This window comes from Somniosus microcephalus, chromosome 30 (assembly GCF_052327205.1).
Source record: "Somniosus microcephalus isolate GS21.2 chromosome 30, FLI_Smic_1.0, whole genome shotgun sequence".
Lineage (NCBI taxonomy): Eukaryota > Metazoa > Chordata > Chondrichthyes > Squaliformes > Somniosidae > Somniosus > Somniosus microcephalus.
In genome coordinates this window covers 28,950,346-28,977,191 of record NC_141016.1, presented here as the reverse complement: position 1 = coordinate 28,977,191, position 26,846 = coordinate 28,950,346, and the positions used below count along the sequence as shown (strand labels likewise).

Sequence of the window (26,846 nt, the reverse complement as noted above, 5' to 3'; positions counted from 1 at the left end):
ACAGATGTGGATGCGGAGTGGAAGAGGCAGAGGCAGAATTGGGGGGGGGGGGGAGCGGAGGCAGGGAGTACCCCTACATTGCACACCCTCGAGCAAGGAGTCACTGGACTGTAATCAGGAGCAGGAACCCGGGGCTGATTTTCCTCAGTAACCCAGTGAGACCAGTTCTTGCTCCCTATTGCAGCCCGGACTGATCAACTCACTATCATAGAATCTTAACAGCACAGGAGGCCATTCGGCCCACTGTGTCTGTGCCGGCTCTTTGAAAGAGCTCTCCAATTAGTCCCACTCCCCTGCTGTTTCCCCACAGCCCTGCAAATTTTTCCTTTTCAAGTATTTATCCAATTCCCCTTTGAAAGTTACATTGAATCTGCTTCCACCGCCCTTTCAGGCAGCGCATTCCAACCGCCCCAATCAGAGATCGGACTTGCTCCACCATTGGCTTTGACCACGCCAGCCCAGCACCAGTCCTTTATTTTAACGTCCACAGCTGTTGCATGTTGGAAAGATATGAAAGGTACGCGGTATCCCGGCCGGGACAAGGGTGCACAATCTGAGAGAACGGACAGGAGACACACCCATGGAGAGCCTTCTCTCCAAACCAGTCTCCCCTGGACAGAGAACTGGGAAGCTCCGCTTCTCCACCTGTCGAGCCTTCTTGTGTCACGTTCACCTGTGGTCAAAAACAAAGCAGATGCCATTAGGAAAAGTGCAAAAATTGTAGGAACAGAGGGTGAGCAGGTCCCCTGTTAAACTGGTTCAAACCAACAGTGCCACCGAGAACAGCTGAGACTCCATGAAACTTGACAGAATCAATTAATCAACCACTTCTCTAGAAACGTGGACTGTCCATATATCAGAAGTCACACAACACCAGGTTATAGTCCAACAGCTTTATTTGAAATCACAAGCTTTCGGAGCGCTGCTCCTTCTTCAGGTGAAGTGGAGAAATGCATAAAGACACAGCTTATATAGTCAGAGAATCATGTCAGATGTTTACAGGTAACCTTTCCAACTGCCATTTATCACACCTCGGCAGAGAGATAATCACAGCAGTCAAAGGTGTGAATGGTGTCCAAACAGGTCAGTCAGGGAAACATTACATCAAAGAACAATGAGGTGGGGTCACAAGGGGTCAAATATTGCAGATGCTGGGGTCTGTATGAAAAACAAAAAAAGACAAAAAACATTTTTTTTGGCTGGAAATCACAGCAGGTCCGGCCGCATCTGTGTAGAGAGAACAAGCCAATGTCGACTCGAGTCTGGATGACCCTGCGTCAGGTGGGGTTACATGTAGCGTGACATGAACCCAAGATCTCGGTTGAGGCCGTTCTCATGGGTGCGGAACTTGGCTATCAGTTTCTGCTCGACGATTTTGCGTTGTCGTGTGTCTCGAAGGCCGCCTTGGAGAATGCTTACCCGAAGATCGGAGGCTGAATGTCCTTGACTGCTGAAGTGTTCCCCGACTGGGAGGGAACACTCCTGCCTGGTGATTGTTGCGCGGTGTCCGTTCATCCGTTGTCGCAGTGTCTGCATGGTCTCGCCGATGTACCATGCTCCGGGGCATCCTTTCCTGCAACGTATGAGGTAGACAACGTTGGCCGAGTCACATGAGTATGTACCATGTACCTGGTGGGTGGTGTCCTCACGTGTGATGATGGTATCTGTGTTGATGATCTGGCATGTCTTGCAGAGGTTGCTGTGGCAGGGTTGTGTGGTGTCGTGGTCGCTGTTCTCCTGAAAGCTGGGTAATTTGCTGCGAACGATGGTCTGTTTGAGGTTAGGCGGCTGTTTGAAAGCGAGTAGTGGAGGCGTGGGGATGGCCTTAGCGAGGTGTTCATTGTCATCGATGACATGTTGAAGGCTGCGAAGAACATGGCGTAGTTTCTCCGCTCCGGGGAAGTACTGGACGACGAAGGGTACTCTGTTGGTTGCGTCCCGTGTTTGTCTTCTGAGGAGGCCTATGCGATTTTTCGCTGTGGCCCGTCGGAACTGTCGATCGACGAGTCGAGCGTCATATCCCGTTCTTACAAGGGCGTCTTTCAGTGTCTGTAGGTGTCCATCGCGTTCCTCCTCGTCTGAGCAGATCCTGTGTATTCGCAGGGCTTGTCCATAGGGGATGGCTTCTTGTGTCACGTCCGCACCCATGAGGACGGCCTCAACCGAGATCTTGGGTTCATGTCACGCTACATGTAACCCCACCTGACGCAGGGTCATCCAGACTCGAGTCGACATTGGCTTGTTCTCTCTACACAGATGCGGCCGGTCCTGCTGTGATTTCCAGCCAAAAAAAATGTTTCTTGTCTGTTTTTTTGTTTTTCATACAGACCCCAGCATCTGCAATATTTGACCCCTTGTGACCCCATCTCATTGTTCTTTGATGTAATGTTTCCCTGACTGACCTGTTTGGACACCATTCACACCTTTGACTGCTGTGATTATCTCTCTGCCGAGGTGTGATAAATGGCAGTTGGAAAGGTTACCTGTAAACATCTGACATGATTCTCTGACTATATAAGCTGTGTCTTTATGCATTTCTCCACTTCACCTGAAGAAGGAGCAGCGCTCCGAAAACTTGTGATTTCAAATAAAGCTGTTGGACTATAACCTGGTGTTGTGTGACTTCTTACATTTGTCCACCCCAGTCCAACTCCAGCATCTCCACACCATGTCCATATATCAACCACCCAAACCCCTCAATTATATTCCAACCTGTAACTCACTCCCGGGTATCTGTTATTCTCTATATAAACTGCCCGATCCCCTCAATTATCTGGTATCTGCTGTGAGTGGCCCATGTGTGAGCTGGTACCTGCTGTGAGTGGCCCAGGTGTGAGCTGGTATCTGCTGTGAGTTGCCCGGGTGTGCACTGGTATCTGCTGTGAGTGGCCCAGGTGTGAGCTGACTCTACTGTGAGTGGCCCAGGTGTGAGCTGGTATCTGCTGTGAGTGGCCCAGGTGTGAGCTGGTATCTGCTGTGAGTGGCCCAGGTGTGAGCTGGTATCTGCTGTGAGTGGCCCAGGTGTGAGCTGGTATCTGCTGTGAGTGGCCCAGGTGCGAGCTGGTATCTGCTGTGAGTAGCCCAGGTGTGAGCTGGTATCTGCTGTGAGTGGCCCAGGTGTGAGCTGGTACCTGCTGTGAGTGGCCCAGGTGTGAGCTGGTATCTGCTGTGAGTGGCCCAGGTGTGAGCTGGTATCTGATGTGTGTGGCCCAGGTGTGAGCTGGTATCTGCTGTGAGTGGCCCAGGTGTGAGCTGGTATCTGCTGTGAGTGGCCCAGGTGTGAGCTGGTATCTGCTGTGAGTGGCCCAGGTGTGAGCTGGTATCTGCTGTGAGTGGCCCAGGTGTGAGCTGGTATCTGCTGTGAGTGGCCCAGGTGTGAGCTGGTATCTGCTGTGAGTGGCCCAGGTGTGAGCTGGTATCTGCTGTGAGTGGCCCAGGTGTGAGCTGGTATCTGCTGTGAGTGGCCCAGGTGTGAGCTGGTATCTGCTGTGAGTGGCCCAGGTGTGAGCTGGTATCTGCTGTGAGTGGCCCAGGTGTGAGCTGGTATCTGCTGTGAGTGGCCCAGGTGTGAGCTGGTATCTGCTGTGAGTGGCCCAGGTGTGAGCTGGTATCTGCTGTGAGTGGCCCAGGTGTGAGCTGGTATCTGCTGTGAGTGGCCCAGGTGTGAGCTGGTATCTGCTGTGAGTGGCCCAGGTGTGAGCTGGTACCTGCTGTGAGTGGCCCAGGTGTGAGCTGGTATCTGCTGTGAGTGGCCCAGGTGTGAGCTGGTATCTGCTGTGAGTGGCCCAGGTGTGAGCTGGTATCTGCTGTGAGTGGCCCAGGTGTGAGCTGGTATCTGCTGTGAGTGGCCCAGGTGTGAGCTGGTATCTGCTGTGAGTGGCCCAGGTGTGAGCTGGTATCTGCTGTGAGTGGCCCAGGTGTGAGCTGGTATCTGCTGTGAGTGGCCCAGGTGTGAGCTGGTATCTGCTGTGAGTGGCCCAGGTGTGAGCTGGTATCTGCTGTGAGTGGCCCAGGTGTGAGCTGGTATCTGCTGTGAGTGGCCCAGGTGTGAGCTGGTATCTGCTGTGAGTGGCCCAGGTGTGAGCTGGTATCTGCTGTGAGTGGCCCAGGTGTGAGCTGGTATCTGCTGTGAGTGGCCCAGGTGTGAGCCCTGCCACCAATGCCACACTTACCTTCCCCTTGCTGATGATGAAGAAAGTGTCTCCACTGGCTCCCTGCCTGATGATGTAGTCCCCCTCTTCATAATGAGTCTGCAAAGTAACGTTAGATTGTCACAAAGAAATTGGGGTAACGCTGTCCCGTGGTTCACTGGGTAAACACACTACCCAGTGAGGTACAGAGCGGGGGCTGGCGATGGGATTCTGATCGACAGACACCCGAGAGCAGCAGGTACAACTCATCCTTTCAACAGACTCAACACAGCTTAATGCACAAACTTGGCTGGTATTCCCTGGCGTTCAGAAGACTGAGAGGTGATCTGATCGAGGTGTTTAAAATGTTAAAATGATTCAATAGGGTAGAGAGAGAGAGAGAGAGAGAAACTATTTCCTCTGGTGGGGGATTCCAGAACTAGGAGACATAATCATAAAACTAGAGCTAGGCCGATCAGGAACAAACTCAGGAAGGGTAGTGGAAATGTGGAACTCTGTCCTCCGAAAGGCTGTGGATGCTGGTGGACAGTTGGATCTTTCAAGACTGAGATCGATAGATTTTTTTTGTTGGGTCAGGGTATGAAGGGATATGGAGCTAAGGGGGGAAATGAAGTTGAGGTATAGATCAGCCATGATCTAACTGAATGCTGAATCCAGCTCGAGGGGCTGAATGGCCTCCTCCTGTTCCTCGTTTTCCTAACACTTTAGCAGTAAGGCAGTGGAGTGTGAGGGGTAACTGCCAATTCCAGCAAGTCTTTAAAGGTGGCCCAACTGTACAGCACATAGCAGGGAACAGAGCTGACAAACTCTCACTGATGCACGTTAAATTAGAGGGTGGAGGAGAATGTCAGCCATGGCTCAGTTGGCAGCACCCTCGCCTCCGAGTCAGAAGGTTGTGGGGTCGAGTCTCACTCCAGACACTTGAGCACAAAAATCTAGGCTGACACTCCCAGTGCAGTGCTGAGCGAGTGCTGCACTGTCAGAGGTGCCGTCTTTCGGATGAGACGTTAAACTGAGGCCCCGTCTGCTCTCAGGTGGATGTAAAAGATCCCATGGCACTATCTCCAAGAGCAGGTGAGTTATCCCTGGTGTCCTGGCTAATATTTATCCCTCTATCAACATCACTAAAACAGATTATCTGGTCATTATCACATCACTGTTTGTGGGAGCTTGCTGTGCGCAAATTGGCTGTCGCGTTTGCCACATTATAACAGTAACTACACTTCAAAAGTACTTCATTGGCTGTAAGGCACTTTGGGACGTCTGGTGGTCGCGAAAGACGCTATAGAAATGCAAGTCTTTCTTAAATTCTGTAACCCTGAAATCCCAGCAATGACACTGCTGTCGGAGTGAGGATGGGTCGGAGACAGGACTCCAATTGTCTGACCGCCCGTGCCCTCCGAGTGTGCTTCTCGCCTACTGGGAGCATACGATCGCAGAACTTACTTAATGGTGAACTGAAAAATTGCAAAAATGCTGGAAATTTGAAATAAAAACAGAAAATACACAGCAGGTCAGGCAGCATCTGAGAAAAGGCACGTTAAAGTTTAGGTTGAGATCTGATTTTTAACCCATCTCTTAACAACTTGCATTTATATAGCACCTTTAATGTAGTAAAACATCCCAAGGTGCTTCACAGGAGCGATTATCAAACAGAAATTGACACCGAGCCACAGAAGGAGATATTAGGGCAGGTGACCAAAATCTCGGTTTTAAGGAGCGTCTTAAAGGAGGAAAGGTGGAGAGGCGGAGAAGCTCGGAGGGAATTTTCCAGAGCTTAGGACCTTGGTAGCTGAAGGCACGGCCGCCAATGGTGGGGCGAAGGGAGTGGGGGGTGAACAAGAGGCTAGAATTGGAGGAACGCAGAGATCTCGGAAGGTTGTAGGGCTGGAGGCGGTGACAGAGATAGGGAGGTGGTGTCACACAAACCTTGCTCACCATATCCATCTCCCTTTGGGTGTCCACACTTTCACACGTGCACTTTTTGCGTTAGATTATACAAAGAAACTTTCCCAGCAATAGAAAATACTGGATTGGATCAGGAGTCAGAACGTCATTAACCGCCAGTTTTAAAACATTAAAAAAAAGGAGGGAGAGGGAGAGAGCGAGAGCAAGAGCGGGTCCAAGAGAGAGAGAGAGAGAGAGAGAGAGAGAGAGCGAGAGTGGGGGAGACAAAGCAGGCGAGAGCGGGGAGAGGGTGGGAAAGTGGGGGTGGGGGGGGGGAAGAGCTGGGAGGGGGGAGAGAGCGGGGATAGGGGGAGAGAGCGGGGATAGGGGGAGAGAGCGGGGATAGGGGGAGAGAGCGGGGATAGGGGGAGAGAGCGGGGATAAGGGGGGCGAGAGCGGGGATAAGGGGGGCGAGAGCGGGGAGAGGGGGGCGAGAGCGGGGAGAGGGGGGCGAGGGCGGGGAGAGGGGGGCGAGGGCGGGGAGAGGGGGGCGAGGGCGGGGAGAGGGGGGCGAGGGCGGGGAGAGGGGGGCGAGGGCGGGGAGAGGGGGGCGAGGGCGGGGAGAGGGGGGCGAGGGCGGGGAGAGGGGGGCGAGGGCGGGGAGAGGGGGGCGAGGGCGGGGAGAGGGGGGCGAGGGCGGGGAGAGCGGGGAGAGGGCGGGGAGAGGGGGGCGAGGGCGGGGAGAGGGGGGCGAGGGCGGGGAGAGGGGGGCGAGGGCGGGGAGAGGGGGGCGAGGGCGGGGAGAGGGGGGCGAGGGCGGGGAGAGGGGGGCGAGGGCGGGGAGAGGGGGGCGAGGGCGGGGAGAGGGGGGCGAGAGCGGGGCGAGAGCGGGGAGGGGGGGAGAGAGCGGGGTGAGGGGGGCGAGAGCGGGGTGAGGGGGGCGAGAGAGCGGGGTGAGGGGGGCGAGAGCGGGGTGAGGGGGGCGAGAGCGGGGTGAGGGGGGCGAGAGCGGGGTGAGGGGGGCGAGAGCGGGGAGGGGGGGCGAGAGCGGGGAGGGGGGGCGAGAGCGGGGAGGGGGGGCGAGAGCGGGGAGGGGGGGCGAGAGCGGGGTGGGGGGGCGAGAGCGGGGTGGGGGCGAGAGCAGGGAGGGGGGCGAGAGCGGGGAGGGGGGGCGAGAGCGGGGAGGGGGGGGCGAGAGCGGGGGCGAGAGCGGGGTGGGGGCGAGAGCGGGGGGGGGTGGCGAGAGCGGGGGGGGGTGGCGAGAGCGGGGGGGGGTGGCGAGAGCGGGGAGGGGGCGAGAGCGGGGAGAGGGGGGCGAGAGCGGGGAGAGGGGGGCGAGAGCGGGGTGGGGGGGCCGAGAGCGGGGAGAGGGGGCGAGAGCTGGGCGAGAGCAGGGAGGGGGGGGCGAGAGTGGGGTGGGGGGTGAGAGCAGGGAGATGGCGCGAGAGTGGAGTGGGGGGAGAGGGGGCGAAAGCGGGGTTGGGGGAGAGAGGGGGGCAAGAGCGGGGTGGGGGGGCCGAGAGCGGGGAGAGGGGGCGAGAGCGGGGTGGGTGGCGAGAGCGGGGTGGGTGGCCGAGAGCGGGGAGAGGGGGCGAGAGCGGGGTGGGTGGCGAGAGCGGGGTGGGGGGGGCGAGAGCGGGGAGAGGGGGCGAGAGCGGGGGGTGGGCGAGAGCAGGGAGGGGGGGGCGAGAGTGGGGTGGGGGGGTGAGAGCAGGGAGATGGCGCGAGAGTGGAGTGGGGGGAGAGGGGGCGAAAGCGGGGTTGGGGGAGAGCGGGGGGCAAGAGCGGGGAGAGGGGGGCGAGAGCGGGGAGAGGGGGCGAGAGCGGGGAGCGAGAGCGGGGAGAGGGGGCGAGAGCGGGGAGAGGGGGCGAGAGCGGGGTGGGGGGCCGAGAGCGGGGAGAGGGGGCGAGAGCGGGGTGGGTGGCGAGAGCGGGGAGAGGGGGCGAGAGCAGGGAGGGGGGCGAGTGTGGGGTGGGGGGTGAGAGCAGGGAGATGGCGCGAGAGTGGAGTGGGGGGAGAGGGGGCGAAAGCGGGGTTGGGGGAGAGAGGGGGGCAAGAGCGGGGTGGGGGGGCCGAGAGCGGGGAGAGGGGGCGAGAGCGGCGTGGGTGGCGAGAGCGGGGTGGGGGGGGCGAGAGCGGGGAGAGGGGGCGAGAGCGGGGAGCGAGAGCGGGGAGAGGGGGCGAGAGCGGGGAGAGGGGGCGAGAGCGGGGAGAGGGGGCGAGAGCGGGGAGAGGGGGCGAGAGTGGGGTGGGGGGTGAGAGCAGGGAGATGGCGCGAGAGTGGAGTGGGGGGAGAGGGGGCGAAAGCGGGGTTGGGGGAGAGAGGGGGGCAAGAGCGGGGCGGGGGGGCCGAGAGCGGGGCGAGGGGGCGAGAGCGGCGTGGGTGGCGAGAGCGGGGTGGGGGGGCGAGAGCGGGGTGGGGGGGCGAGAGCGGGGTGGGGGGGCGAGAGCGGGGTGGGGGGGCGAGAGCGGGGTGGGGGGCGGGGTGGGGGGGCGAGAGCGGGGTGGGGGGGCGAGAGCGGGGTGGGGGGGCGAGAGCGGGGAGAGGGGGCGAGAGCGGGGAGAGGGGGCGAGAGCGGGGAGAGGGGGCGAGAGCGGGGAGAGGGGGCGGGGAGAGGGGGCGAGAGAGCGGGGTGGGGGGGCCGAGAGCGGGGTGGGGGGGCGAGAGCGGGGAGAGGGTGCGAGAGCGGGGAGAGGGTGCGAGAGCGGGGAGCGAGAGCGGGGAGAGGGGGCGAGAGCGGGGAGAGGGGGCGAGAGCGGGGAGAGGGGGCGAGAGCGGGGTGGGTGGCGAGAGCGGGGAGAGGGGGGCGAGAGCGGGGAGAGGGTGCAAGAGTGGGGAGCGAGAGCGGGGAGAGGGGGCGAGAGCGGGGAGAGGGGGCGAGAGCGGGGAGATGGGGCGAGAGCGGGGAGATGGGGCGAGAGCGGGGAGAGGGGGCGAGAGCGGGGTGGGTGGCGAGAGCGGGGAGAAGGGGGCGAGAGCGGGGAGAAGGGGGCGAGAGCGGGGAGAGGGGGCGAGAGCGGGGAGAGGGGGCGAGAGCGGGGAGATGGGGCGAGAGCGGGGAGAGGGGGCGAGACCCAGTCTGCAATCGAACTGACCCAAACCTTGATTCAAGGTTTCAGTGCAATCACGGTTTGTGATCGTAATGGACGCACACCTACACCTTGGCAGCAGAATAATACGCTGTGTATTACGGTGTAGAATCATAGAATGGTTACAGCACAGAAGGAGGCCATTCAGCCCATCAAGCCCGTGCCCGCTCTCTCTAAGTGCATTTCAGCTAGTCCCACTCCCCCGCCCTTTCTCTGTAGCCCTGCAGTGTTTTTTCCTTTAGGTACTTATCCAATTCCCTTTTGAAAGCAACGATTGAATCTGCCTCCATCACCCTTTCAGGCAGTGCATTCCAGATCCTAACCACTCGCTGCGTAAAAAAGTTTTCCCTCATGTCGCCTTTGGTTCTTTTGCCAATCACCTTCAATCTGTGTCCTCTGGCTCTCGACCCTTCTGCCACTGGGAACAGTTTCTATCTACTCTGTCCAGACCCCTCATGACTTTGAACACATCTATGAAATCTCCTCTCAACCTTCTCTGCTCTAAAGAGAACAACCCCAGCTTCTTCAGTCTATCCACGTAACTGAAGTCCTTCATCCCTGGAACCATTGTTGTAAATCTTTTCTGCACCCTCTCGAAGGCCTTCACATCCTTCCTAAAGTGCGGTGCCCAGAATTGGACACGATACTCCAGTTAAAGCCGAACCAGTGTTTTATAAAGGTTAATCATAATTTCCACACTTTTATACTCTATGCCTCTATTTATGAAGCCCAGGATCCCGTAAGCTTTTTTAACCGCTTTCTCAATCTGCCTTGCCATCTTCAATGATTTGTGCACATATACACCCAGGTCTCTCTGTTCGTGCACCCCCTTAGGATTGTACCCTTTAGTTTATATTGCCTCTTCTCGTTCTTCCTTCCAAAATGTATCACTTCGCACTTTTCTGCGTTAAATTTCATCTGCCAAGTGTCCGCCCATTCCACCAGCCTGTCTATGTCCTCTTGAAGTCTATCACTATCCTCCTCACTGTTCACTATACTTCCAAGTTTTGTGTCATTATTAATATACATCAAGAAAAGCAGTGGTCCTAGTACCGACCCCTGGTGAATGCAACGGTTTACCTTCTCCCAGTCCAATAAACAACCGTTCACCACTACTCTCTATTTCCTGTCACTTAGCCAATTCCGTATCCATGCTGCCACTGTCCCTTTTATTCCATGGGCTTCAACTTTGCTGGCAAGCCTATTATGTGGCACTTTATCAAACTCCTTTTGGAAGCCCATGTTCACCACATCAACCGCATTGCCCTCATCAACCCTCTCTGTTACCTCATCAAAAAACTCAATCAAGTTGGTTAAACACGATTTGCCTTTAACAAATCCGTGCTGGCTTTCCTTAATTAATCCACACTTGTCCAAGTGACTGTTAATTTTGTCCCTGATTACTGTTTCTAAAAGCTTCCCCACTACCGAGGTTAAACTATAATACTCTTGTTTTACACACACACGGTCATGCATAAACAATACTGTCCCACATACTAAAATGTAATATAAACTGCCCCAAAAATATCAGAACAACAAAATGACTTCAATCCGATATCAAGGTCACAACAATATTATGTTTAACGGGAGGGCTATAACCAGCCAGATTTCCCTTGCTATCTCCCTGTTGTGGTGAATTCTTCAAATTTCCCCGTCAACAAATGTGACAGGACATGGGAAAAAAGGAGAGTGGGATCTGAAGCTCAGTACCTCCTCCAGCACATCAGCGAGTTTACTCAGAACTTCCTCCTGGAGATCCTGGAATGAGGGGACACTGCAGATAGAAAGAAGAGGCGGCGTTGTGAGAGGGGGTTTTGAATGACCATGCTCAGCACCCACCACAGCTCTCTCGTCACACGCAGCCGAGGGACTGCTTTAGGAACTGAAAACAAGAGGCGCCATTAATAATCCGGCAATGAAACCATATTATCAGAAATCGCACATTTCAAAAGCCATGACTTTGTCAGCAAATCATTATTGGTGGAGTTAACGGCCATCTCCCAGTAACAGAGCAATTTCACTCCTCAATAAATCTCGAAACCATCTGTTCGAATCTTCGCCAAGCAGCCACTGGCAGTATCTCTCGATGGCAGCTGTCTATCTCCCCCTCCAACTAGGAACCAGTTAACCTCCAGCCAGAATCTTTCTTATAATAGCTGAGAACAGGGAAAGACAGGAAGGAAGGAGTGAAGGGAGGAGGATGCAAGACGGAGAGAAACAGAGAATGTAAGAAAAATAAAAAGTTGTATTTCCTTTCTCACGCATAAATTGGGGAAAGTTTACCAAGAAAAAAAAAGGTGAAAAATGAACTAATTTGTTCTGTTGGACTCTTTGTTCTTCCTTGCTGGGCTGGGAGCATTTATTGAACACATTGGGAACAGACGCTCAGCTCACACCGCATTGCACTGTGAGGAATGAAACCTGACCAAGTCATTTAAAGGCCAGAGCCCCTCAAGGACTGGAACACAGACAGAAAAAAATACAGCCCGCAGCAACCTGCGGGTTTCTCTGCAGACTCGCGCAATACACTCCTGTGGGTAGGGTCGTGCTGAGATATACGGGTAGCACTGAGGAGTCCGAGGGCGAGTTCAGCGATCCTGCACCACGCACTCAAAGGGAGTGGTGGCCAGAGACGCGGCCTCACACCGGGGCACACGTTGTAGGCCCACGCCCATCCCGGCTCCATTCCAGCGTGGCCTGTCCGCTGGGAGCGTGGGATCTGTTATTAACCCCACATTGTTCGTGTACAGGTCTGCTCAGCGATTCTTCCACAATTATAGCCACATATTGATTGCCACACATTTCCTCTTCGGCACCCGACAGTATTTACACAGGGCCCAAGGGGGATTTCACAGAATCACAGAAACCCCACAGTGCAGATAGAGGCCATTTCGGCCCATCGAGCCTGCACCGACACATGTCCCACCCAATCACCATAACCCCTACACCAACACATATCCCACCCTATCCCCGCGTATTTAATCCCCCCTAACACTAAGGGTCATTTTATCATAGCCAATCAACCTAACCCGCACATCTTTGGACTCTGGATTTGTCTCATTATTAAAATGCTTTGTCACACTGACTTCAAAATCTCTCGAATATCGGGTGTAGTACAGAAATTGGGAGTGTTCCTGTCAGCTGTGGCTCAGTGGGTCGCCTCTGAGTCAGAAGGTTGTGGGTTCAAGTCCCACTCCAGGGGTTTGAGCGCAAAAATCCAGCCTGACACTCGGATGAGACGTGAAACCGAGGCCCCGTCTGCCCTCAGGTGGATGTAAAAGATCCCATGACACTATTTTGAAGAAGAGCAGGGGAGTTTCTCCCTGCTGTCTGGGTCAGTATTTATCCCTCAATCAGCATCACTAAAACAGATTATCTGGCCATTATCACATTGCTGTTTGTGGGAGCTTGCTGTGCGCAAATTGACTGCCGTGTTGCCTACATTACAACAGTGACTACACTCCAAAAGTACTTAATTGGCTGTAAAGCGTTTTGGGAGATCCTGAGGTCATGAAAGGTGCTATAGAAATGCAAGACTTTCTTCTCTTTTGTGCCTTGTGAAGACTCTCCTGGTAGAGGCCAGCTGGGAAGCGTGTAAAGTTAAGGCACATGGGATTGGGGGCAAGGTATTGACTTGGATAGAGAACTGGTTGGCAGACAGGAAGCAAAGAGCTGGAATAAATGGCTCTTTTTCCGAGTGGCAGGCAGTGACTAGTGGGGTACCGCAGGGATCGGTCCTTGGACCCCAGCTATTCACAATATATATTAATGATCTGGACGAGGGAACTAGATGTAATATCTCCAAGTTTGCAGGCGACACAAAGCTGGGTGGGCGTGTGTGCTGTGAGGAGGATGCCAAGAAACTCCAGTATGATTTGGACAGGTTGGGTGATTGGGCAGAAGCATGGCAGATGCAATATAATGTGGATAAATGCGAGGTTATCCACTTTGGTGTCAAAAACAGGAAGGCAGATTATTATCTAAATGACAATAGATTGGGAGAAGGAAGTGCAACGAGACCTGGGCGTCCTTGTGCACCAGTCGCTGAAAGTAAGCATGCAGGTGCAGCAGGCAGTTAAGAAGGCAAATGGTATGTTGGCCTTCGTAGCGAGAGGGTTCAAGTACAGGAACAAGGATGTCTTGCTGCAGTTGTACAGGGCCTCGGTGAGGCCACATCTTGAGTACTGTGTGCAGTTTTGGTCGCCTTATCTGAGGAAGGATGTTCTTGCCATGGAAGGAGTGCAGCGAAGATTCACCAGGCTGATACCTGGGATGGCACAAGTGACGTATGAGGAGAGATTGGGTCGATTGGGCTTGTACTCACTGGAGTTTAGAAGAATGAGAGGGGATCTCATCGAAACTTATAAAATTCTAACAGGACTAGGCAGACTAGATGCTGGAAGGATGTTCCTGATGGGGAGTCCAGAACCAGGGGTCACAGTCTAAGGATAAGGGGTAAGCCATTTAGGACAGAGATGAGGAGGAATTTCTTCACCCAGAGAGTGGTGAACCTGTGGAATTCTCTGCCAAAGAAGGCAGTAGAGGCCAATTCATTAAATATATTCAAGAAGGAGTTGGATATATTTCTTAAGGCTAAATGGATCAAGGGATATGGGGAGAAGGCAGGGACAGGGTACTGAATTTGGATGATCAGCCATGATCTCATTAAATGGCGGAGCAGGCTCGAGGGGCCGAATGGCCTACTCCTGCTCCTATCTTCTATGTTTCTATGTTTCTATGTAAGAGGCGACGCACATCTGTACCTGACACACCTGTCATGGGACACTACAGTTACAGTTAGCTGTGTCCTCAAGCTGCAGAACACACATGATAGATGGTAGGGCGTTAGGGAGGCATCATTATGCATCTTTGGATTGCTCTTGGGGAACAGGAGGGGCATTTCAATATATTAATGTTAAGCGCAAAACATTAGTAGCATCACAGAGAAGTCTGGATAACTGACAGGTTGTTCAAAGTGATTGGAACAGCTCAGTGGGCAGCTCGTCAATTAAAATACAGACCCGATGCCATATAACTGACACCCTGTGAATCTTTTTTAAGTAATATTTGACAGCTTGAACTGAATCTGAGAAGTACAGTTTCTCATTCCTTTAGTTCCAGGATATTGTCAAGAGTTTGGAACTGTATCCTGGCTGCATTGCAGCAGAACAGCAGTAGGTCTACCACCAGCAGCGACAGGGCTAGTCAGAGGATCTGGTACTGGATGTTCACACAGGAAGGCGGCATCTGGTGTCAGGGGCGTTTGATCAATTTTGAGGCCTATTGCAAGAGAAGCATTTTTGCTCTTTCTGGCATTTCAGTGAGAATAGTAAAGCTGTTAATTACGGTTTCCTACTCCCACCTCCGTAACATCGCCCGTCTCCGCTCCTGTGAAGCGCCTTGGGACGATTTACTACATTAAGCCGCTATATAACTGACAGTTGCTGCTGTTTGTATTGAGTGCTGCCCATTTACCTGTTTAACATTCAATAAATTTGTCTGATTTATAGCCTGAGCTTCCCACTGATTGATGGTACTCTCCCTGCCTTCTAAAGTGGAAGAGATCGGGCGGTAGTGTGTGACAAATTCCAGTCAGTTAGATTACAGAGCCAAAGGTTCTCTGCTGGACCACATTTACAACAACTTATATTTATAAAGTGTCGTTAACGTAGTAAAACGTCCCAAGGCATGAAATCAGACAAAAACCGAGCCAAAGATATTAGGACAGGTGACCAAAGGCTTGGTCAAAGAGATAGGTGTTAATGAGCGCCTTAAAAGGAGGAGAGAGAGGCGGAGAGGTCAAGGGAGGGAATTCCAGAGCTTGGGGCCTCGGCAGCTAAAGGCACGGCCGCCAATGGCGGAGTGAAGGGAGAGGGGGATGGACAAGAGGCCAGAATTGGAGGAACGCAGAGATCGCGGAGAGTTGGAGGAGATTACAGAGATAGGGAGGGCGAGGCTATAGAGGGATTTGAACACGAGGATGAGAATTTTAAATTTGAGGTGTTGCCGGTCCGAGAGCCGATGTAGGTCAGCGAGCACAGGGGTGATGGGTGAACTGGACATGGTGCGAGTTAGGATTCGGGCAGTGGAGCTTTGGATGAGCTCAAGTTCATGGAGGGGGGAAGGTGGGCGGCTGGGCAGGAGAGCATTGGAATAGTCGAGTCTGGAGGTAACGAGGGCATGGATGAAGGTTCTCACATGTTTCATCACCTCCTTCATCTTTGCACACAAGGGCAGTTTTTACAAGGTCAGTCTTATGTTTTTAGGTTTTTAAGATAAGCTTCTTGGGTTCAGCATCATTGACCACTCCTGATAGCAGACCAGGTGTCCCTTACCTGTCCAATATCTGGTAACAATACTTTTATTACCTCCAGACTTGACTATTCCAATTCTTTCCTAGCCGGCCTCCCATCTTACACCTTCTGTAAACTTCAGCTCATCCAAAACTCTGCTGCCTGTTTCCTAACTCACACCAAGTCCCCATCACCCCCTGTGCTCGCTGACCTACAGTGGCTCCCGGTCCACCAATGCCTCAGATTTAAAATTCTCATCCTAGTGTTCAAATCCCTCCATGGCCTCGCCCCTCCCTATCCCTGTAACTTCCTCCAGCCCCACAACCCTCCGCGATCTCTGCGCTCCTCCAATTCTGGCCTCTTGAGCTTCCCTGATTTTAATCGCATCACCATTGGTGGCTGTGCCTTCAGCTGCCAAGACCCTAAAGTTCTGGAATTCCCTCCCTAAACCTCTCTGCCTCTCTTTCCTCCTTGAAGATGCTCCTTAAAACCTACCTCTTCGACCAAACTTTTGGTCACCAGTCCCAATATCTCCTTATGTGGCTTGGTGTCAATTTTTGCTTGATAAACGCTCCTGTGAAGCGCCTTGGGACGCTTTACTACGTTAAAGACGCTATATAAATGCAAGTTGTTGTTATTGGAAGAACCAAGGATACTGATCGACAACGTGAATTCAGCTATGCACTAAATAGGCTCTGCATTGTAGGGCTACTGTTAGTCTCGGCACGTGTGTTCTCTGGTATGTGCACATGTGTGGCACTCCTCCTCACCCTTGCGAATGTTGCTGTTAGGTGAAGAACATGAAGGTGATGAATGTGTCACAGCTTATTCAACGTGAGCGTACTCTGATTTGTTGCTTGTGGACTTCAGAATAAGACGCAGACTGTTAAAGATTGGTGCAGTGCATCAAGATTGTGTCCTTGGAAAGGCTGGCCTTCTGTGATAAAGATAAAGAATGTGAATTTCATGTTCTGAAAAAGAGAAGATGTGGAGAAGCTCTGACTGATACATATCTGGCAAAATGGGTTCTGCATCTTTGTGATTCTAACAGACAATAGCCTGTTCTCTTCGGTAAACCTCTTCTCTGTTCTATGAATGACTCGTTAATCCTTACAAATGTTAACCTTGTGAAGGGGTTTGTCTTGTGTTAAGTTGAAGAATGTGAATATTTCATTATGAGGAAAATGTGAAGAGAAATTCTATATTAAAAATATTTAGGCAGACGCACGACTCTCAAAAAACAACTGACAGCAAAGAATCGGCAATCAAAAGATTCAAGGTGAAAAGATATGAATGAAACGCAGCGCCTCTGAGGCTGTAACGTTCGATGCCTTTGACACTAATGGTGGACCCAGTCTTCAGGCTGCTGGGTATGGGAGTAAAGATCGCCTGAGCCCGGGTGATTATCTCTCGATGTTTTATTCTGAGACTGCGTTACTCTTTGTACGGATTGCTTCTTTCTGAGCCTATCATGTGTATGAGCTCGTCTCTTTCTCTAACCGTTCCCCATCCCTGCCGAGACTGACCCTGGAAACATGGGCGGCTTGTGAAATGTGAGCACCTGGGCTGGGAGTGGTTTTGCTGGGGGGAAACGGGTGGAGGGGGGAAGGAAACAACAGGCGGGAGGTGGGAAAGAAATGACGGGCTGGGGGGAAATGATGGACGGGGAGAGTGACACAGCGCAAAACGTGTGGTCTGAGAAAAGCATTGCCATCCTCCACCATACGTGCAGATCTCCAAGAAGCCCTCAGACACTTGGGCCTGGAGTTTCCGCTGGGAACATAATCGGGAAACGAGCCTGGAATGCATAGGACACTGCAGCGGTTTTGCCAAGGTGAAATTATGCCCAAGTTTTCCCCTCAAACCCATTTGCAGTAGTCCGACGTTAAACCTCCCATGAATCAGCATAATCGAACATAAGACACTCCTTAAATCCTACCTCTTTGACCAAGTTTTTGCTCACCCGTCCTCATCTCTCCTTACCCCGTTCTAACTCGCACCAAGTCCTGTTCACCCATCACCCTGTGCTCACTGACCTACACTGACTCCCGGTGAAGCATCGCCTCAGTTTTAAAATTCTCATCCTTGTTTTCAAATCCCTCCCTGGCCTCGCCCCTCCCTATCTCTGTAACCTCCAGCACCCCCACCCCCCGAGATATCTGCACTCCTCTAATTCTGGCCTCTAATGCATCCCTGATTATAATCGCTCCACCATTGGTGGCCGTGTCTTCAGCTGCCTAGGCCCAAAGCTCTGAAATTCCCTCCCTAACCTCTCCTTTCCTCCTTTAAGACGCTCCTTACAACTTACCTCTTTGCCCTACTATCTCCTAATGTGGCTCGGTGTCAAATTTTGTTTGCTAATGCTGCTGTGAAGTGTCTTGAGACATTTTGCTACACTAAATGCGCGAAATAAATACAAGTTGTCATTGTTGTAATTGATTAATGACTGGAACACTGAATTAAACTAATTTAAACTGAAGATTGCGCTGATATCTGGGCAGAAAACAGGCGGAAACTCCAGGCTGTTTCTTGCACCCACGATCTGTGAGAGTGTGACTGACCCAGCACAGCTGCACAACGAGGAATGGGAGACGGAGTTGGGGAGCAGTAACTCACCTCCTGAGGAACTCCATGTGCTCGGCGTGTTTGATCAGCCCCGTCCGCATCATAATCGTTTGGAAACATTGTCGGTCGATAGCCCAGAGCTTGATGTTGGTGAGGGCTGCAAAAACAAATGGGAAGAAATCTCAAAGCAGGCATTTATAACACACGGATGTGAATCTGCCGTTTCTCCAATATACCTGCGGTGGGGTATTGCAGCAAGAGTGAGTCTGTTTATGTTCCATGCCAGTGGTCCTTGCTCATGCTCAGCTTCCCCTTGTGTTGACACAAGTACCAGGGTTAAACCCCGTCACAGACACAAACCTTTTGCTGATTGTTGGCATCAGATCCCACTGGGGAGAAAGGTGAAAATTACACCACAGTCTGTCACTTATTTTCTTTGGTCACTTCAAGTTCCTTCTCTCTTTAAAAAAAACACCAGATGATCTGGTCATTATCACACTGCTGTTTGTGGGAGCTTGCTGTGCACAAATTGGCTCAGCGTTTCCCACATTACAACAGTGACTGCACTTCAAAAAGTACTTCAATGGCTGTAAAGCACTTTGGGACATCCTGAGGTAATGAAAGGCGCTGTATAAATGCAAGATCTTTCTTTTGCCGTTTGTGGGAGCTTGCTGTGAGCAAATTGGCTGCCGCTTTTCCTGCATAACAACAGTGACTACCCTTCTAAAGTACTTCATTGGCTGCAAAGCGTTTTGGGGCCTCCCGCGGTCATGAAAGGCGCTGTAGAAATGCAAGTCTTTCTTTCACTTCCTGCAGGCTGATGCACGCTGGTTCATGGGAGCTGATGACAAAACAGTGCAAGGAGGTGAGAAAAACAGTAAAAGAAAACATAGAAATAACTCGTGATTTGGTTGAACGGTGGTGCTGGTGGAGGGGGGAGCTCAGGTTTAGCCAAACACAGACAGATCGTCATCCTGCTCCGAGCCTGGTTTCCGAGTGTCAAAAAATATATAAGTGGGCACTAAAAATGGAAGTCTCCATCTCCGTTCCTTCAGTGTCTCCTGATGTGGCAACATTAAGGCTTTCGATTCATCTTCAAGAGTTCACTTTGCCCCTCCGGCCCCTGGGGCGGTGCAGCCAGGCGAGTGTTGTCGCTATGGTAACGCGAGGCGCCAATACTTGCAGTACGTCAAGACTGAGACGCCACAAGCCTCTGCGGAGAGGCCTAATCAGATTCCAAACTTGGAGCTGATTTGTATTCCTGCTGCTCCTCTGGATTCTGCTGCTTTTCCCACAGTGTCTCATTAGCTGCGGGCCAGTCACAAGATAAAGAAAGAGAGAGAAAGTGCACGAATTTCCAGTGCCCCTCATCTGAAGCTTTACAATTCAAAACGGCAAATTAAATTAGCTTGTGTACAAATTCTACTTCTCAGATTCACGACAGAGATGGAGTCGCATGAAACCAGTTTGAGACGTGCTCTTGATGAAGACTAATGATAACTGCTCTGTTCACTTTCAGATAAGGACTGACCCATTATGCATTTCCAGCATTTTCTGGCATCCAGTGTTGATGTTTCTACTGTTCAATTTAATACAAATCCAGTGGGATCTGCAACAAGGATTTTTTTAGGGGATTGGTTTGAAAAGTACTGCAGGATCTGATCTGCACTCTTTCAGTCTTCAATTAAAGATAAGTATATTCACTTTTTTTTTTGCCAGTTTCTAGGCTTTCGGCTATGACAGGGACAGCATGATAGGAACAGGAGGAGGCCATTCAGCCCCTCGAGCCTCTTCCACCATTCAGTTAGTTCATGGCTGATCTGTATCTTAACTCCACTTACCCACCTTGGTTCCATAACCCTTACTTAACAAAAATCTATCATACATAGAATGTACAGCACAGAAACAGGCCATTCAGCCTAACTGGTCTATGCTGGCATTAATGCTCCACACGAGCCTCCTCCTACCCCCACTTCATCTCACCCTATCAGCATATCCTTCTATTCCTTTCTCCCTCGTGTTCTTATCTAGCTTCCACTTAAATGCATCTATGCTATTTGCCTGTGGTAGCAAGTTCCACATTCTAACCATGCTCTGGGTAAAGAAGTTTCTCCTGAATTCCCGATTGGGTTTATTGGTGTCTATATTTATGACCCCTAGTTTTGGTGTCCCCCACAAGTGGAAACATCTTCTCTACGTCTATGTTTTTTATTAACCTGTGTCGCTACTTTCAGTGATGTTCAGCCGTGGCTCAGTGGGTAGCACCCTTGCCTCTGCAGTGGGTAGCACCCTTGCCTCTGCAGTGGGTAGCACCCTTGCCTCTGCAGTGGGTAGCACCCTTGCCTCTGCAGTGGGTAGCACCCTTGCCTCCGAGTCAGAAGGTTGTGGGTTCAATTCAATTCAATTTTATTTGCCATATGTAACTAGTACAATGGAATGCTTACTCCCTGTAGGGACACGTCAGCTATTCTTACAGCGCCGTGTTCCCACTCCAGGGACTTGAGCACAAAAATCTAGGCCGACACCCCAGTGCAGTGCGGAGGGAGTTCGGTCATTGTCGGAGTTTCCGTCTTTCAGATGAGACGTTAAACCGAAGCCCCGTCTGCTCTCTCAGGTGGATGTTAAAAGATCCTATGGTACTATTTCAAAGAAGAGCAGGGGATATTTATCCCTCAATCAAAATCACTAAAACAGATTGTCTGGTCATTATCACATTGCTGTTTGTGGGACCTTGCTGTGCGCAAATTGGCTGCCGCGTTACCTACATTATAATAGTGACTACACTTCAAAAGTACTTCATTGGCTGTAAAGCACTCTAGGGTGTCCAGTGGTCGTGGAAGGTGCTATAGAAATTTATGGAGGTCACAGATGCTTTTATCTCCAAGAAGGCCAATAACTTCATGAGCCTCGTCACTAACCAACTGGAGAGTTGGGATGTTTCTGATGGCCGGGGAGTCCAGAACCAGGGGTCACAGTCTAAGGATAAGGGGTAAGCCATTTAGGACTGAAATGAGGAGGAATTTCTTCACCCAGAGAGTGGTGAACCTGTGGAATTCTCTGCCACAGAGGGCGGTGGAGGCCAGTTTATTAAATATATTCAAGAAAGAGTTGGATATATTTCTTAAGGCTAAAGGGATCAAGGGATATGGGGAGAAGGCAGGGACAGGGTACTGAATTTGGATGATCAGCCATGATCTCATTGAATGGCGGAGCAGGCTCGAAGGGCCGAATGGCCTACTCCTGCTCCTATCTTCTATGTTTCTATGTTTCCCAGGGTGCAGAGGGACACTGCCGACACTCGTGTTACCATTCACCCTGTGCCCTCTACGACTCAGAGTTGCCCCGGCGTGCGAGCTGCAGAATTGTGGAGCCCAATGCCTACTTCCCTGCAAGCTCTGAGGATGGCTCCAGCAGAAGGCAATCGGCTGCTGCACCTTTATATGAAGGGAAAGGAAGGGTGGTACAAGAGAGAGACCAAGGCTGCAGCCTTGGCTCATGAACCTGTGTGCCAACCAGAGGTAGAGCCGAGCTCATGGTACAACCAGAATGATCAAACATGCCACCTGGTGTTAAAGCAGCAATTGGGGCTCCTTGCAGTCCAGCACCAACCCCCAATGCCATATTCCAGGGAGAGGACAGTCTGCTGCAGGCATAACCTGAAAAAGAGGCCTCACTATTACTTTTAAGGTATTTTTAAGAGATGAAAATGCAAAAAACGGTCCATCATCAACCGGAGGAGAAAAGACAAATAATCATTCAGGGTACAGTCCTGTTCTGAGAACTCCAAAATCTAAGAGCATGTCACAGTCTGCTACGATTGTAGGGACACCGGAATCTTTCAAATCTGGGGCCAAACTTTTTATAGATTCTCAAACATCAGTGTTTAGGAATAAGTTAGCAGCGAAGGACCCTGAAGGAAATGGGGTGAAGGGATAATTCAATGTGTTTCTGGGCAGAAAAGGACCAGGATCTTGGCCGGCTAAAACCGGCTGATGTTTGAGAAAGAATCTATAAAACGTTTGGGCCCAGATTTGAAAGATTCCGGTGTCCCTACAATTGCCGCTCCCGAAGTATGGCTGGGAGTTCCAGCATCGCTGCTGCTTCTGTCAATCAAACAGATAAAACTTGACAGCATAAAGTTACAAAGAGCTTTCCACGAGGGAGGGAATCGCAATTCACAATTTGCAGCCAGCTATCACCAGTGGTTTGCTGTGTCAACACTAACTAGTTTTAACAAGTGATTCCTGTCACACCAAACTCAAGCTGCTGGGCAATATCGCAAACACAAAGCTGAAGCGTTTGTAATCATGTTCAGCCAGAAGTGCCGAGTGGATGATCCATATCGGCCTCCTCCTGAGGTCCCCACCACCACAGAAGCCAGTCTTCAGCCAATTCGATTCACTCCACGTGACATCAAGAAACGGTTGAGTGCACTGGATACAGCAAAGGCTATGGGCCCCGACAACATCCCAGCTATCGTGCAGAAGACTTGTGCTCCAGAACTAGCCGCGCCTCTAGTCAAGCGGTTGCAGTACAGCTACAACACTGGCATCTATCCGACAATGTGGAAAACTGCCCAGGTATGTCCTGTCCACAAAAAGCAGGACAAATCCAATCCGGCCAATTACCGCCCCATCAGTCTACTCTCAATCATCAGCAAAGTGATGGAAGGTGTCATCGATAGTGTTATCACGCAGCACTTCCTCACCAATAACTTGCTCACTGATGCCCAGTTTGGGTTCCACCAGGACCACTTGGCTCCCGACCTCATTACAGCCTTGGTCTAAACATGGACATAAGAGCTGAATTCCAGAGGTGAGGTGAAAGTGACTGCCCCTGACATCAAGGCAGCATTTGACCGAGTGTGGCATCAAGGGGCCCTAGTAAAACTGAAGTCAATGGAAATCAGGGGGAAAACACTCCACTGGCTGGAGTCATACCTAGCACAAAGGAAGATGGTTGCGGTGGTTGGAGGTCAATCATCACAGCCCAAGGACATCGCTGCAGGAGTTCCTCAGGGCAGTGTCCGAGGCCCAACCATCTTCAGCTGCTTCATCAATGCCATTTCCTCCATCATAAGGTCAGAAATGGGGATGTTCGCTGGTGACTGCACAGTGTTCAGTGCCATTCGCAACTCCTCAGATAATGAAGCAGTCCATGCCCGCATGCAGAAAGACCTGGACAACATTCAGGCTTGGGCTGATAAGTGGCAGGTAACATTCGCGCCACACAAGTGCCGGGCAATGACTATCTCCAAAAAGCGAGCGTCTAACCACCGCCCCTTGACACTCAACGGCATTATCATCGCCGAATCCCCCACCATCAATATCCTGGGGGTCACCATTGACCAGAAACTTAACTGGATCAGCCACATAAATACTGTGGCAACAAGAGCAGGTCAAAGGCTGGGTATTCTGTGGCGAGTGTCTCACCTCCTGACTCCCCAAAGCCTTTCCACCATCTACAAGGCACAAGTCAGGAGTGTGATGGAATACTCTCCACTTGCCTGGATGAGTGCAGCTCCAACAACACTCAAGAAGCTCGACACCATCCAGGACAAAGCTGCCCGCTTGATTGGCACCCCCTCTAACACCTTAAACATCCGCTCCCTCCACCACCGGCGTACCGTGGCTGCAGTGTGTACCATCTACAAGATGCACTGCAGCAACTCGCCAAGGCTTCTTTGGCAGCACCTCCTAAACCCGCGACCTCTACCAGCTAGAAGGACAAGGGCAGCAGGCACATGGAAACACCACCACCTCCAAGTTCCCCTCCAAGTCACACACCATCCTGACTTAGAAGTATATCGCTGATCCTTCATCGTCGCTGGGTCAAAATCCTGGAACTCCCTCCCTAACAGCACTGTGGGAGCACCTTCACCACACGGACTGCAACGATTCAACAAGGCGGCTCACCATCACCTTCTCAAGGGCAATTAGGAATGGGCAATAAATGCTGGCCTTGCCAGCGATGCCCACATCCCAGGAACGAACAAAAAAAACATTTTTTTAATTGTGTCCCCCTCTCAACTTGCCTGGATCAACTTTCTCTTTGTTAGGGGCGGCTAGACAAGCATATGAGGGAGAAGGGAATAGAGTTAGATGGGGAAAGACGGGAGGAGGCTCGAGTGGAGCATAAACGTTGGCATGGACTGGTTGGGCCGAATGGCCTGTTTCTGTGCCGTATATCCTATATAATCCTATGTAATCCATCACATGCCAGTGTCGGTTTGCCCAGTGTAATCAGTTCATTAGCCCTAAGCCAGTGGGTGCGTTAAATATATAAAGAGGGAATCTCTAGGGGTCCATACCCCATTTAATGAGCAAGTCTCAGGGTCCATAGTACATTTAATGAAGGATTTTCAGTATCCCACCCCCAGTTAATGAAGGAATCTCAGCGTCTCAACCAGACTTAATGAGGGAGTCTTGAGATCTGGACTCCAGTTAAAGGGAGTGGGTCTCACCAGCCAGACCAAATTTGAAGAGGTTGTGCGTGCCTGTGTCAGGAACCCATTTTAAATAGGGCTTCGACTATCCAATGCAGTGTTGACGAAGCAGGGAAATTGTCCAGGTCCAGTTGCTGACACAGAAATTAATCCAACAGGATGGCAGGAATGACGAATGAGGAGAGATTGGGTCGATTGGGTTTATATTCGCTGGAGTTTAGAAGAATGAGAGGGGATCTCATTGAAACTTATAAAATTCTAACAGGACTAGACAGACTAGATGCAGGAAGGATGTTCCTGATGGCGGGGGAGGCCAGAACCAGGGGTCACAGTCTAAGGTTAACGGGTAAGCCATTTAGGACAGAGATGAGGAGGAATTTCTTCACCCAGAGAGTGGTGAACCTGTGGAATTCTCTACCACAGAAGGCAGTTGAGGCCAATTCATTAAATATATTCAAGAAGGAGTTAGATATATTTCTTAAGGCTAAAGGGATCAAGGGATATGGGGAGAAGGCAGGGGCAGGGTACTGAGTTTGGATGATCAGCCATGATCTCATTGAATGGCGGAGCAGGCTCGAGGGGCCGAATGGCCTACTCCTGCTCCTATCTTCTATGTTCTATGTTTCTATGTAACAGGTTGAGGACACAGACAGGTTTCTGAAAAAGAAACCTTTAAGAGTAGCAATAAAATATCCTGATGTCAAGGATTCCTCTTTAACAGGGGCCCTGATAAGGAAACGATAGATTCACACCTTCGGTATGACACTTCACTGGGATCACATGGCCCTTTTGACGCAACTCCAGTCCTGATTCCTGTTTGACAGGTCTGCATCGTCCCTAAACTGCCGCCCTCGCTGGGACGATATTCAGACAAAGGGTCCCAGTTGGAAGGTGAACCTCAGCTGCTGGACCTGCAGTGCCAGGAATTCTGTTGGAATGTCTACCTTTCGTGGGCTTTGTTTTATGAGTGAGAGTGCAGCAGTTTTGCTCTCCAGTGGTAATGAAACATCCCAGAGTAGGTCTTGCTGGAAAAGCTGAAAAGGTCGGCGGGCTTTTCGGAGTCTTTGTTTTTTGGTGATTTTGTGGTTTTACCCTGCAGCTCTCCAAAGGGGCAATGTCTGGAGGATTAGAAACTTATAGCGAGGAGAGGCTTCAAGGGGATATAGACAGGCTAAGTGAGTGGGCAAGAACATGGCAAATGGAATATAATGTGGAGAAATGTGAAGTTATCCACGTTGGTAGGAAAAATAGAAAAGCAGAGTATTTTTTAAATGGTGAGAGATTGGGAAATGTTGGTGTTCAGAGGGACCTGGGTGTCCTTGTACACGAATCACTGAAAGTTAACATGCAGGTACAGCAAGCAATTAGGAAAGCAAATGGTATGTTGGCCTTTGTTACAAGAGGATTTGAGTATATAAGAGTAAAGATGTTTTGCTGCAGTTATATAGGGCCCTGGTGAGACCACACCTGGAGTATTGTGTACAGTTTTGGTCTCCTTACCTAAGGAAGGATAAACTTGCCATAGAGGGAGTGCAATGAAGGTTCACCAGACTGGTTCCTGGGATGGGGGGATTGTCCTATGAGGAGAGATTGAGTAGACTAGGCCTATATTGTATAGAGTTCAGAAGAATGAGAGGTGATCTCATTAAAACATATACAATTCTTAGAGGGCTTGACAGGGTAGATGCAGGGAGGATGTTTCCCCTGGCTGGGGAGTCTAGAACAAGGGCTCACAATCTCAGAACAAGGGGTCGGCCATTTAGGACTGTGATGAGGAGAAATTTCTTCACTCAGAGGGTGGTGAATCTTTGGAATTCTCTACCCCAGAGGGCTGTGGAGGCTCAGTCGTTGAGTATATTCAAGACAGAGATCGATAGATTTTTGAATATTAAGGGAATCAAGGGATATGGGGATCGGGCAGGAAAGTGGAGATGAGGTAGAAGATCAGCCATGATCTTATTGGATGACGGAGCAGGCTCGAGGGGCCGAAGGGCTGACTCCTGCTCCTAGTTCTTATGTTCTAAATGTCAGCTGTTGTTGAAGATATTACATTCACAGGAATATATCTTTCAAAATTTTTACAGTCCAAACATTCAGACCTAGAAATTCGGTATGGCCCCGCCAGGTCTTTTGCGTCCGAAATTTTGCACCCGCCAGGATTCCCGTAGCGCCTGCCTAAAATTCAGTTGCGACGGGCCAAGACGGCGGCGGGCGCTATTGCAGGGTTTGGCCGCCTCGCTAGGGGCGATGAATGTCACTTTCAGGCGTCCAGCTCCCGCTGCGGCACCCGATGCGGTGCGGCAGGCTGGGGTACTGCAGGCCTCCTCCTTCTCTTAAGGAGGAGCTGCCTGCAGCCGTCAGATCACCGGTGGATTCCCCCGGCAAATGAGCCCGGCACCACGGAGAAGTGCCGG

At 51.6% G+C, this 26,846-nt stretch overlaps 1 protein-coding gene across 1 annotated transcript in view; it reads right to left on the bottom strand.

The window, feature by feature from the left end:
• Positions 1 to 26,846, bottom strand: part of LOC147098065 (cGMP-dependent protein kinase 1-like) — a 120,022-nt gene that overhangs the window by 30,642 nt on the left and 62,534 nt on the right. The window contains exons 4-7 of the mRNA XM_085971295.1: positions 18,039 to 18,144; positions 10,840 to 10,903; positions 4,173 to 4,250; positions 579 to 673 (exon numbers count right to left, since the gene is read on the bottom strand). Of these exons, the coding sequence (XP_085827421.1) occupies positions 579 to 673; positions 4,173 to 4,250; positions 10,840 to 10,903; positions 18,039 to 18,144 (343 nt within the window). The remainder of the gene's footprint in view (positions 1 to 578; positions 674 to 4,172; positions 4,251 to 10,839; positions 10,904 to 18,038; positions 18,145 to 26,846) is intronic.